Below are 11,825 nucleotides of genomic sequence, written 5' to 3'. Positions count from 1 at the left end.
AGCCCACACACCCCTCCCTGCTCCGCCCCACCTGCAAGGTGGACTGGAAGCACCTTGTCCCAGTGTGCACTTGGGATAAAGCTGACTTTTATACTCTTTCTCACCTAGATTGCCCCGTCGTCCTCCCAATTCCCCTCCTAACAAGCAATTTCTCTGCTTTCCTCAGGCACTGACCCCATAGATTCTTTATTTTACTGTCCCATGAAGGAGGTGGATCTTGTCTTACTTGAGCAAGGCCGTTAAAAACTGTTTTTGATAAACCATAATTATGGTGGTGGGTGTTAAAAAAAAAAAACAAAACACAAAAAACACGGCAAAAGAATTTGGGCCAAAAACTTAGCGGGAACGAAGCTATAGAGCTAGTGGGCTCCCTATCGGGTTAAAAGTGGGGGGTAGGAGGCTGGCGATATTGGGGAGGGGTGTGTGTGTGGGGGGGGGGAGTTTAAGGAGGCAAGGGTTTAGTGGATCACGCTTCAAGGAATCTACCTGAACCGAATAAAACGTGCTTTAGGAAATCAGCCCAAGAATGGACCTAACACACCCGTAAGGAGAACCGGCGACCGGGTACACATGGATTCATTCCCCGGGCGCCTGAACAATAAGCAGCGGGTTAGGAAGGCGGCCGGTTTCCTGTGTGGCGTTTCCAGGCTGTGGACCCTGCGCCAGCCCTCCGAGCACCCGCCCGGGCAGAGGGGCGCGGGAGATCCCCGAGAAGGGGCAGCCAGCCGCCTGATTGACAGCCCGAAATCTGATCTTGTGAAAGAGACGCGGAGCCAATGGGAGGCAGCGATCCATCAGTTTGGCTTGGAGGCCCCTGGAGGAGAAGTAGAGGAAAAACCACCGAATTGAGCTCTGTCAGAGGCGCTTTCGGCTTCCAAGGGGAAGTGCTGGGCAATAATTAATGTTTTTATTAAATTTGGAGGGAATTTTTTGCCGCAGTTCGCCCAGCGTGGCCTTCAGGTGGGTCTTTCCAGCAACTTTTTCTCTCTCTCCAGATAATTGCATGGTTGTGGGTTGCAAAAACTATCCTTATGAAAGAGGTGTCTCCGTCTCTTTAGTCCCGTTAGGTGCAAAGCTAGTCTCGTTGATCGCCATTGCTAGTTTTGCACACGTTTGCGAATCAGAGCTGCCCGGGGTGCAACCGACCGCGAAGGGAAACAGCGAGAGTGTAAATAAATACATCTCCTCTAGTTCGGATTTTTGCTACAGCCGAAAATATGTACATTGTGAACTCTCTAGGCTCTTTTTTGATCCAGGTGAAGGAGGCTGGTGTACCGAGGGTTATTTTTGTGAATGGGACAGTCGGAGGGTAATTAGCTATGCAAATTCAAGAGCTTCATTCATGGTTTTTTTTTTTTTTTTTTTTCTTTTAGCCTAAAAGCCATCTTGTTCCCCTCTAGGTTGATAGACGTCCAGATCCCGAGGAAATCTGCAGCTAAATGCTCAAAATATAAAACACTGGGCTGAGATTTGCGAAGAGCAGCAGAATGGATGGATTTTATGACCAGCAAGTGCCTTACATGGTCACCAATGTGAGTGATCAGTTCGAGAGTTGCTGTTTATAAACTTGATGGGGGGGGGGGGGGGGAGAAGGAGGGGGTAAGGAGGTTGGGATTGCAGATACTTTATCTGCTTTGTTGCCACTGTAGGGCGACTCTGCTTCTCGAAGCCCAGTCGTCAAAATGAGCTTACCTTTCAGTGATTTGGATAAGGCATAGTTTTGTTTTTAAGACCTCCTTTTCTGATAAAAGGGCTCAAGATGAGTGGAAGAGGAGATGGAGCGCAGCAGCAGCTGCTGCACTCAAAGTTTTTGGCTGGGTTTGTCTGCCACATTGAAAAGAATGAAGTTGAGACAAATGCTGACACTTTTTGTTTACATGGGGTGTTTTTGTTTCTCCTCCCCCCTCTCATTTTCTCTGATATTTTTTATTTCTCCACTCTTCTTCTTCTTCTTCTTTGGTTTCCAGTGGGGAGTATCAGAATAAAATCCATTGTATTTTAATCTAGCTTTGATCCAGCCTAAAATCGTCTTTAAATATAACTGCTTCATGTTGTTTTGATGCTGAGATACCATGAATATATGACTAGCAAATAGTATGCTAGGATCGGCACTGGGAAGCTACTCTTCCTGGCTGTCGAATTTTCAGCATAACCTTTCACTGTGAAATGAATGTAGAAAATGAATATTAGAATTGATACCATAGGCTTTACTTTTTTTACGTAGAGAGAGGATCCTCACAAATGTATGTATGCATGTGTATTTTTGTGTGTGACTTTTGAGGTTTACCTTCTTTTAAAGGATGTTGTCTTTCCCTTTGTAGAATCAGCGTGGGAGAACTTGTAACGAGAAACCAACCAATGTCAGGAAAAGAAAATTCATTAACAGAGATCTGGCTCATGATTCAGAAGGTGAGGTTTGATTTGGGGGTGAATCCCTCTCTTTACCTATATTCCCTACCCTCATAAAGAAGAGCAGCAGTTCATTCTTAGCTTAAAAATAACAAAAATTCAAATTACTGTATTTAACTAAGACTTTTACTTTGAGCATTTAACATAGTGTGACAGTTTGCACTGGAGGATATTTTGTGGCCCTGTCACAAACGAATGAAAGAAGAAAATAAAAAGTTAACAGAGGCAACCTTTTATGTTTAAAAACTCTTGTTCATATGGCATATCAGTAGCCCACACACTAGGGCAACAATTTTAAAAATCCAACCCAGTGGGACAAATTAAGCAACTATGCAAAGTGCTTCATTTCTACTTTCTTCACTAGAAGTTAAACAATGTAGATGATTATTTAATTTTTTCCATCCCCTTTAGACGAAAACCATATCAAGTTATAAAACTTTTCATGGATGATTTTGATGACTCCATTGTGAGGTCCTATATCTTGTTCTATAGGTCTTAAAGTGTTCACTGAATTATAATTAAGGCCTAATTAATAATTATAATACTTATTTGGAAAATTAGGTTCCAGATTCTTTTTATGAACTGTTCATAGGAAGTCAATCGATTATAAATTATTCCAGCCATATGGGAGCATTAATAATAGACTTAATATGCTTAGATTTAATTTAAAAAATTCAGTTGGCCATTTAGATAAAGTATATTGAATTCTGAAACGTCCTCAAATCCTCATACTTATAGGACACCTCTCTCCCCACTGTGACAGAATACAAAATTTTGGACTTGATAATAAACAGGTGCCAGGGAATTATCTTTCTTTGACTTTTGTAAACCTATTAATAGAGAAACTTTCCTCTAAACACTTGCATTTAAAAGTTGTTCCTTTTTTCTTGGAGGCATTGAACCTGAAAACATACAGTACTTTGAGATTTATACCATGTGTTGTGATATCTCTGATATAAAATTCAGAAGATATAAATACAATACTTTTCAGTCTTTCTAAACTTATCCCTATTTTACAAAAGTTGAATATATTTAGAAAAGGTTTCTGTGGCCATACCTTTACCTAAGCTTTTTTTTTAATCCTATTGTATATATGCTATTTGGTGTTACTGAGCTTTTTAAGCTTTTTGTTAAAAAAAAAAGGGGGGGGGGGAGGTACTGACTTTATTATGTAGTTGACCAGAAGAATTTTTTAAAGAAGTATTGCTTAATAACCACCAAAATGAGCAGGATTATTGAGATCTGTAAGTTATGAATTATATTTTTTTATTGACCCCCTCCCCAAATTAAGTTGATATATGAAAGTTTTATGACAAACATTTCCATTTAATGAAACCTAAAGGTTTGCAAATCTTTTGTTTATTTCTTTGACTTTTTTTTTAGAACTCTTTCAAGACCTAAGTCAATTACAGGAAACATGGCTTGCAGAAGGTAAGTAAAAAATAAAGAAAATGCTTTCAAAGGAGGGGGAATGCACCTCTAGAAGGTGGGGGGGGGGAGACCTGAACTTGCTGTCTTAATGTTCAGCCCAATTAATTGAGCTCTAAAAGAGCCACCTCATGTGTCATGCATACATTAGAGCCTCTGATGAGTTTGTCTTTGGGGAATCTGGGGCTGCACTACCCAGTGTCATCACAAATTACCAGGAGAAATTGCTTCCAGCTCACAATCACATCTGCTTTTGGCAAGAACTAATGCACCAAGACTTCAAGTTCTCAGCCTCTGTTCAGATTTTAATTGCAATTGATCAGGTTTATATTCTTGTACCTCCAGAGACCTCCTAGAGCCAGAACCCGGCTAGCTGTTTCCTTTAGAGCAGCGCATGTCATTATTTGGTGTTCTGGTGGAGGACTTTTCTGATGGCAGAAATTAGTTTCTCTGGGTTCATCAGGACGGGATGCTTCAGGATTTAAGTGCAAGTGTCTTCTTCCCACCTTGTTCACAACACAGAACGATAGGTGTGTATCCAATACTGAGGAAATCTATGGCTTTAAAATAAATCTTTGTGGCTTTGAGGAATTTTAAACTGTTTTCTATTTGTTACTGTTATGTGATGTTTGTTGAAATTGACCTTTGTTGTTCTGTTACTTTTATGAGGATTTATTTAAGATAGCAAGGGGCCCTTTAAAGGCATGACTTTTATTTTTTATTACTTTTTGCTAAAAATCTTTGTTGCAATCTGTTGTACCTTTTATTGTGTAAACTTTATAGGAACAGTGAGATAGTGCTTCAGTACAGCTTGATACAACTTGAGAAATGCCTAATGTTGAGGGATTTTTTGCTGGTATTCATAATTTGAAATTTTTCTTTTGGCTTTGTGAAATACTAAGTTTATCCTGTGATCTATTTGGTGGGAAACAAAGACAATTATAGTTCTTAAGTATTGTGTATAATTGTGTTTTTTAAATTTTTTTTCTGTCTTTACATTATATGGGATACATGCACTTTTTGGAACAGATTTTTAGGATGGTTAAAAGAAGAGAGAGGGTCTCTTTAAGTGGAAGCCGAGTCTTTCTGTTGCTATTTGGGGCTGACTGCTGTGTTTTATCAGTGGTCTTGCTTTCAGTTGATCAAGTTGCTGTTAGCATGTAAAATAAGTTTCTTTGTTTTGCTGATATTCTAGTTCTCCAAAGAGCTTTTTGCTATATTTTTTAACCTTTTAAGTTAAATAGCTTTCCTGGTAGCCCATCCAAAAGGGTGATTGTATTTGTATATTAATGAAAGGTAAGTATTGATAAGAGTTTTAGTTATATTTAAAGGTCATTCTGCTTGTCTCTGTAAATGAAACTTATTGCAATAGACTACTTATTATTGCAACATAAGCCATATATTTCAATGTAACTTTTTAAAGAAAAGATTGCACAGAGGTTCTTATATTAACTTTTTACTGTTAGTTTGCAAAGTTGAAGCTTGCAAGACCATTATATTTATGAAGGAATTTATTCACTTATCCAAAATAATTAAAAATATCCATTTAAATTGTCCGGGAAGGTAGGTTTGTTCTTTAAGATGTTTAAGTCTCATTGATTCCAAGTCAGTGCACTTGCTGGCTGATTTTGAATGTGCGTGCATAGCAACTCTGTTCCTGGAATTTTAAAATGTGGAATCTGTGACAGACTCCTACCATTTTATAATCAGTTTCAGTACAGTTTTTTCCTTTCAACTTGTTTTGTTTGTTTGTCACTCAATAAGTAATTTGCATAATTTATCTGAGTTTATCTTTTCACTGACTATTCTTACTCAGTTATTCACATACCTGTAAATCGAATCTGAAGATATAGCTTTATATAAAATAAACCTAGAAAATGACTCATGTATTTGGAGGAACATGGACTTTTACTTAGAAAAGAATTCATAAGGTTAAGGAAGTTCAGGAATTAGTCCTCAGACTGTTGTATTGAATACCAAGGTGGGCTTCTATTAACAAACTATGGGTACAGTTTTTTCAAAGTAGTTCACATTAATTTACACTATCATGATATAAGCAAAAAAGTGGTTAATCTGATTTATTGAATACAATAGTGAGGAGATATATTTTTTTAACACTATTCGTTAGTAGACTGCATATTTTTATTTTTAACAAATATATATATATACAATTACATATATAAAATTACATTTGCATTAACATTTTAACTTGATTTATTGGCATCTTGAAAAATATTAGCTAAGAAGAGATTCTCAAAATTACACTAGTTTTTTCATAGCTGGATTTGTCCATTTATGTCCCTCTGGACATCCAGAAATTAAAACATTGCCAAATTGGCTGACATGAACCATTTACATATTTCTTTTTATAATGCTTTGTAGCCAAGAAACTGACCATGGAATTTTAAAGCATCTTGACCCTTTTAAAAAAGATCATTGGCAATTAACCAGTTTCTTCCATGAGTTAGAATCCCACTGGGAAGTTAAACAGGTCCAAAAATCTTATTGGACCTGAGAGTCAAGTTAGTTGTCATGTGTCATATGAAAATCATGTCAAGAAATTATCAAAGCCCCAAAATACTTGGAAGATGATATATCCTAACATGTTTGTTTTTCCCTGTAAGAATTTTCTAAATTAGACTCAAAGTGCAACATATGGCTTAGTCATAGGTAAATTATTATGGAGTAAGAAATGTGTTTTATGTCTAAGGAGAAATTGGGATAAGGCAGGACTATTTGAGGGTGGGGTTGGAACCAGTTGTTTTCAATTCACTAAAGTTATCTCTAAAAATAGAATTCCATTCTCAAATAAATTCATTTCCAGAGATCAAAAATATTTTTGTGAAGACTATAACTTTATATTAGTATCACTTTCAAAGTACTAACACTGCAGTTAACACTACAGTTGAAAGACTTTTAACATATATCCCACGATTTAAAATAATCACATTTCACTCTGAAAAAAACTGAAAAGGCAGTGTTTCCAGTGACACAGTAACAGTTAAAAAAAGAATGTGCCTACTTTTAAATTTTGCTATAGCTACTTTATATTGTAATTGTAACTATGTACAATTCTTTATTGATTCTTTGTCTTTTGAATTAGATTGCTACTGACAGAAAGGCAATTTCAATTATTTGATCCCATGAAATAATGAGTTCAAATATCAATCCTGTCAACATCATGGTCATGTCTTATTCTTAACAACCTGCTTTAAGTGGTGCTTCAGTGAATGGTGTCCTAGAAATTCATAGTTAAATGGACCCTTTTGTGTGTGGGGGGGGGGGGCGGGGGGGAGTGAGGGGTTGACAGAAAGAGAAGGATGTAAAACTGAGTTTTAAAAGGGTTGCATTCCTCTAAAGTTTGTTATTAAAGCTTACCTACTAGCACACCAGAAAGACGTCATACACTTCATGCATATTAAATGTAAATACATAGCAACTTTTGAATGTTACTTTTGCTGTTAGATGTTCTTGAGATTCCCTTTCATCAGTAATATTAAGGAAAAAAGTCAACAGTGATTCGCTGCCATCAGGGTAAAATGTTTTCCAGTGGTATTGTAGTAAGTCAGGTTTCATACTGCCCCCACACTTGAGTCAGAGTTTTATCTTCAAGAACAACCTTTCTACACCAGAGGTCCTTACATCATGCAGATAAGGCTGTTTTCTTTTTCTTTCTTTTCTTTTGATTACTACTTGACCTTCAAATAATCAGGTTGACTTAAAAGTAGAGACATTTATTACGAAGTTTCTTAAATAATATGTTATACATATTGTCATGCAATAATATTCCATCATAATATACTCATTTTCATTTTTAAAAAATTATACTGTAACTTTTTAAAATGGAACAAATTGGATGTGCTCTTGAATATTTTTTGTTTTCAGGTGAGGCAGTAAGAAGTAAAAGCTTTAAAATGGCATTATTTTTATGAGGTTTACAAAAAAAAAGGAATTGAGAATTTAAGCATTAAAGCATGGAAGTCTATATTATTTATTATAATTGAACAAGAGTTTTTTTTGTTTTGTTTGTTTTTAGGAGGGCTACCACTCCTCTTTGCATTGTACCAGGAAATTCTCTAAAATGTGAAAGAAAGATTTATCTTTTGTACTTGATTAAAAGAGAGCAGGTAGAGCAGGTAGAGTAATGGATTATATTTTTAAGTATTCTTTGGAATTAAATAAATACCTTTCATCTAAGGTCTACTTGCAAAATAATGTTTTTCAAGAGTAGAATTTGGATATGTTGTAGCATAATATAGTTTTCCAGAGGGCTGTAGTAAATGTTTATGAAATATAGCTAAGCTTTTCCAGTTCAGTTACTGAAAATGTGTAATTTCTTAGAGTTTATAATATGACTTGATTCCATTTGACCTGTGTATAAACTTGTAGTTGAGAAAATCATCACCATCATCATCATCACCATCATCATCACCATCAGACCTCTGTAGAGAAAATATTTGGCAAGAAACAGCTCTGAGCTCTCCTTAAGTTTTTAAGTCACTACAGGTCAATTTAGAGTTAGAAATTGAAGCTAATTTTAGACTAAAGACAACTAAAACTTACTGTTTTCTTTCTTTTAGAACATACAGAATGTCTTTAGCAAGTATGAATGATGTTTCTATCCTGGGGAAGTAGCCCCTTTATTTATCTGTTTGAATATGTTTATACTTCTGCATTAATTAATGCTTATACACTGGTGCAATCATTTTAATGTTAAAAGCGGATGTGGTGTAAAGCCAGGCTTAGTGGCCTCATGATTATTTTATTCCATGGCCTGAAGCTTCATTTTAGCATTTAACAGAATACCACTGTGCGAAGGCTGATTTTCTTGTTGTTTTGCTTTTACTTAGAATTTCACTTTCTTTGGAGAAAGTTGTTTTTAACCCTTTGTTCAAAGTGAAACGCTACAAAGTTAGCAGCACTCTGTTAAAATCTTAGGATAGAGAAACTTTGAATAACAGGCAAAAAAAAAAAAAAAAAAAAAAAAAGAGGCATTTTTCAAAATGGTTTTTCTCTCTCCTTCCCTCCTTTCGTCCTTTTTTTCCTTTGCCTCTTTCCTTCCTTGCTTTTTAGTTTTGTACATTTACGTATCTGTGGCAAGTTCCCTATGAAGTAGGGAGAATAAATCTATGGGATTCATGTTTTAAACTTGTCATTTCTTTAAACGTGTACCTTCCTGGATCTGCACTGTATTGGAGACAGAGCTAGAAAACAGTGTTTATACTGCAAGTTCAAGTTGACTAGCTTTCGCCCCGAAGAAGGGTGTGACATGAAAAGATTGTGGTTGGGCCGCATGGCTCATGCTGGACTGTGTTTTTGTGAATGGAGGCAGAACTCCAGCTCTGCCTGCTTGTCTGGAGGAATTGCTGAGGAGATCAGCTGTCTCATTCACGGGCAGAAAGAATGACTCATACATCTTCCGCCTTGTTTGGCTCCAGGTCATTGTTACAGTGGATAGAACTGGTTTTAATTAAATATTAACCCCTTTGATACTTGACATTTATTTCATTTGTAGTGTTTCCACTTTTCTCTCTCGCTTTAAGAGAAACCCTACAGGCTCCTAGTTTGTCAGCAAAAGGTGTGGCCTTTTTTTTCCTTGCCTGCAGCCAACCTTGGAAAATATGTAAATGCTCACCTTTTCTTAAGTAATGATTATTATTCCATTTGCAAGGTTAAAATATGCATAAAATAAAGGCAAACTAAAAACTGCCCTGCCCCCCATCCTCCCCGGGAAATGTTAAGAAAATATATTAAAATTAAGCATTAGGGTTAGTGATTCTGTGGCATCATGACTGTTTTCATCAGTTTCTTTAGCATGATATGTGTTGCTATGTAGGAGAGAGAGAGAGAGAGAGAGAGAGAGAGAGAGAGAGAGAGAGAGAAACGCACCTTTGGATAATAATCGAGGTAAAGCGAATAGCTGAGGGTGCAGATACTCTCCTTTGAAAGGAGAAGTCCTGAGACTTGATGGCAACTTGTCTATTAACGTGCAATGATCTGATAGAGCCGCTGCAGCTATTACCAATAAAATCCACATGCTCAATTTTCTTGAAAGCCTTTTATTGGTCTTTGGGTATATACTTTCCCCTTATGTCCTACTCTGCCCCTTCCTCTTTAATTACTGAGTGTGTGGAAACATTTTCATTCCTCGAAGGTGATTATTCCAAGCATAGTTATAATAGATAGTTGGGAAAAAATACCCCTTCTTAAAAAAATTTTTTAGGTTGGCCTCTGTTGTTAACTTTCCACTTTGGAGTTAGTATGACTTGTCACGAATTTTTAGGCAGCTATAGTTTGCTGCTTCACCGAATTCCCGTGAATTGAGGGGAAGAAAGGAAATGTATTCTACGAGTGTGGCAATACTTTGTCATATTTTCCTTGTCCAGATCCAACTTGTGTTTTTCGTTAACTGCTTTCCTTTTACTCTAACTTCATATTAGAGGTAGACTTAAGCCTTTGTCTATTTAAGTAGCCTGCTGTTTCATTGGGTCCATTCAGTTTCTGAAGATTAGCTTCTGTGAAATATGTGAGTCATATGTTTTTTGTTAAAATTCTGTAATATGTTCAAGCATAAGTGTGAAGTATTTATTCAGTATGTTAAAAAGTTAGAACAGAAATAGCAAGTTTTATTCTTTTTACAAATTACTAGTATGCAGCTATTTTCTGTATACTTCTAGTTTCTTCTGCTCCTAAAGTTTTGCCTTTTTCTTTGCATACATTTCCCATCACACAACTCACATTCATCAGAGATTTTTGTGCCTTTCTTGAAGTGATACATATCATGGAGTTGCAACTTTGTCTTATCATAGTAAAAAAAAAAAAAGTCTGGCCTTTAGGACATTCATACCAGCATATTCAGTTGCAAATATACTTTTTAACTAGTATTCCTGTAAAGCGATACTACATTTTTATTAAATTCTTGTAAGTGTAGGCTTTTTAAAAGCATAATAATTGTTGTGGTTGATAATTTTTGCATCTCAATAGTTATGTCTATTTAGCTGTTAATTTAGAAGGAAAACCAAAACATGTGGATATGATTGGAAAAATATGTAGGATTTGATTCTGTCTACCTGCTGTTAGTTATTAAATAGATATTAAAAACATTCTTGTAATTTTTTAGTGTGGAGACTTATTTTAAAGGGTACTCTTCTAGTTATAATTTGTAAGTCTATAAGAAAACCCAAACTTCCTACAATGCAAGAAAAATGTAGCTAAGAGAATGCCAATGTACAAATTTCAGCTGTTAATTTTTTCCATGTCTAATATAATTCATTAGAAGTCAAGATATTAAATCTGTATTGTAATGATTGAAGCAGTTTTATTGTGAGTGAAATGAAAAAAAATGATTGGGTGGTGGAAAGATGAAAACAGCATTTCTTGAGTATCTGGCATTGTCTGGCATTTTATTTAGACTACTTCATTTAATCCTCACCAGAAATCTCTATTATCGCTATGAAACTGGTGAGTAAAATGGAGTTCACTCAGGTTAAATAATGTTACACAGTTTACATTGCTAGCAAGTCATAGAACTGTGATTTGAAGTTTGTACGACTTTTGTTAGTTAGGTGTCAGATATTAGTGGAATATGAAGAGAATACCCTTCTTCAAATATAGACTGAAGAAATAGGCATCAGTTATAATCTGGAAAATGCTCTTAATTTGTTTGGTTTCATTTTGTAGTAGAGAATGGGGTTTGTTTTTAATAAGTTTAAATATTGGTGTCCAGAAGAAAGTTGTTATAAAATGGGTGTCAGACTCCATATATTTTGATAATAGGCAAAATTACCATTGGTTCTGTTCTTAATAATATAAATTTTATTTAACCAAATAATTCTGTTTTTAAAAATATTATTGAATAAGCTGGTAAAAAGAGCCTTTAATTATATGTATGTTGTAAGCCTCTTTTATTAGACTTTTTAAATATAGAATTTATTTTTTATGTTTAATTTTTCTTAACTTAATTGAATTACCAACACAAAACTTTTTCA

At 35.6% G+C, this 11,825-nt stretch overlaps 1 protein-coding gene across 8 annotated transcripts in view; it reads left to right on the top strand.

Moving 5' to 3' along the window:
- The first annotated feature begins 553 nt into the window (after positions 1-553).
- ETV1 (ETS variant transcription factor 1) overlaps positions 554-11,825 on the top strand; it is an 86,602-nt gene continuing 75,330 nt past the window's right edge. For 2 of the 8 annotated variants that reach the window (XM_070424368.1, XM_070424364.1), the window contains exons 1-3: positions 1,662-1,846; positions 2,322-2,409; positions 3,793-3,840. In XM_070424368.1, coding sequence (XP_070280469.1) covers positions 1,760-1,846; positions 2,322-2,409; positions 3,793-3,840 — 223 coding nt within the window. In that variant the 5' untranslated portion in view covers positions 1,662-1,759. Of the gene's footprint in view, positions 961-1,237; positions 1,257-1,373; positions 1,533-1,661; positions 1,847-2,321; positions 2,410-3,792; positions 3,841-4,000; positions 4,368-11,825 lie in introns of those variants that run through there. The other 6 variants (XM_070424372.1, XM_070424371.1, XM_070424369.1 and 3 more) reach the window with 5 other exon arrangements.

This window comes from Myotis yumanensis, unplaced genomic scaffold, assembly GCF_028538775.1.
Source record: "Myotis yumanensis isolate MYYU_CA2020_CCGP unplaced genomic scaffold, mMyoYum1.0.hap1 SCAF_9, whole genome shotgun sequence".
In the NCBI taxonomy this organism is placed as follows: Eukaryota; Metazoa; Chordata; class Mammalia; order Chiroptera; family Vespertilionidae; genus Myotis; species Myotis yumanensis.
The sequence above is the reverse complement of the archived record's forward strand: the minus strand, read 5'-3'. Positions and strand labels throughout refer to the sequence as shown.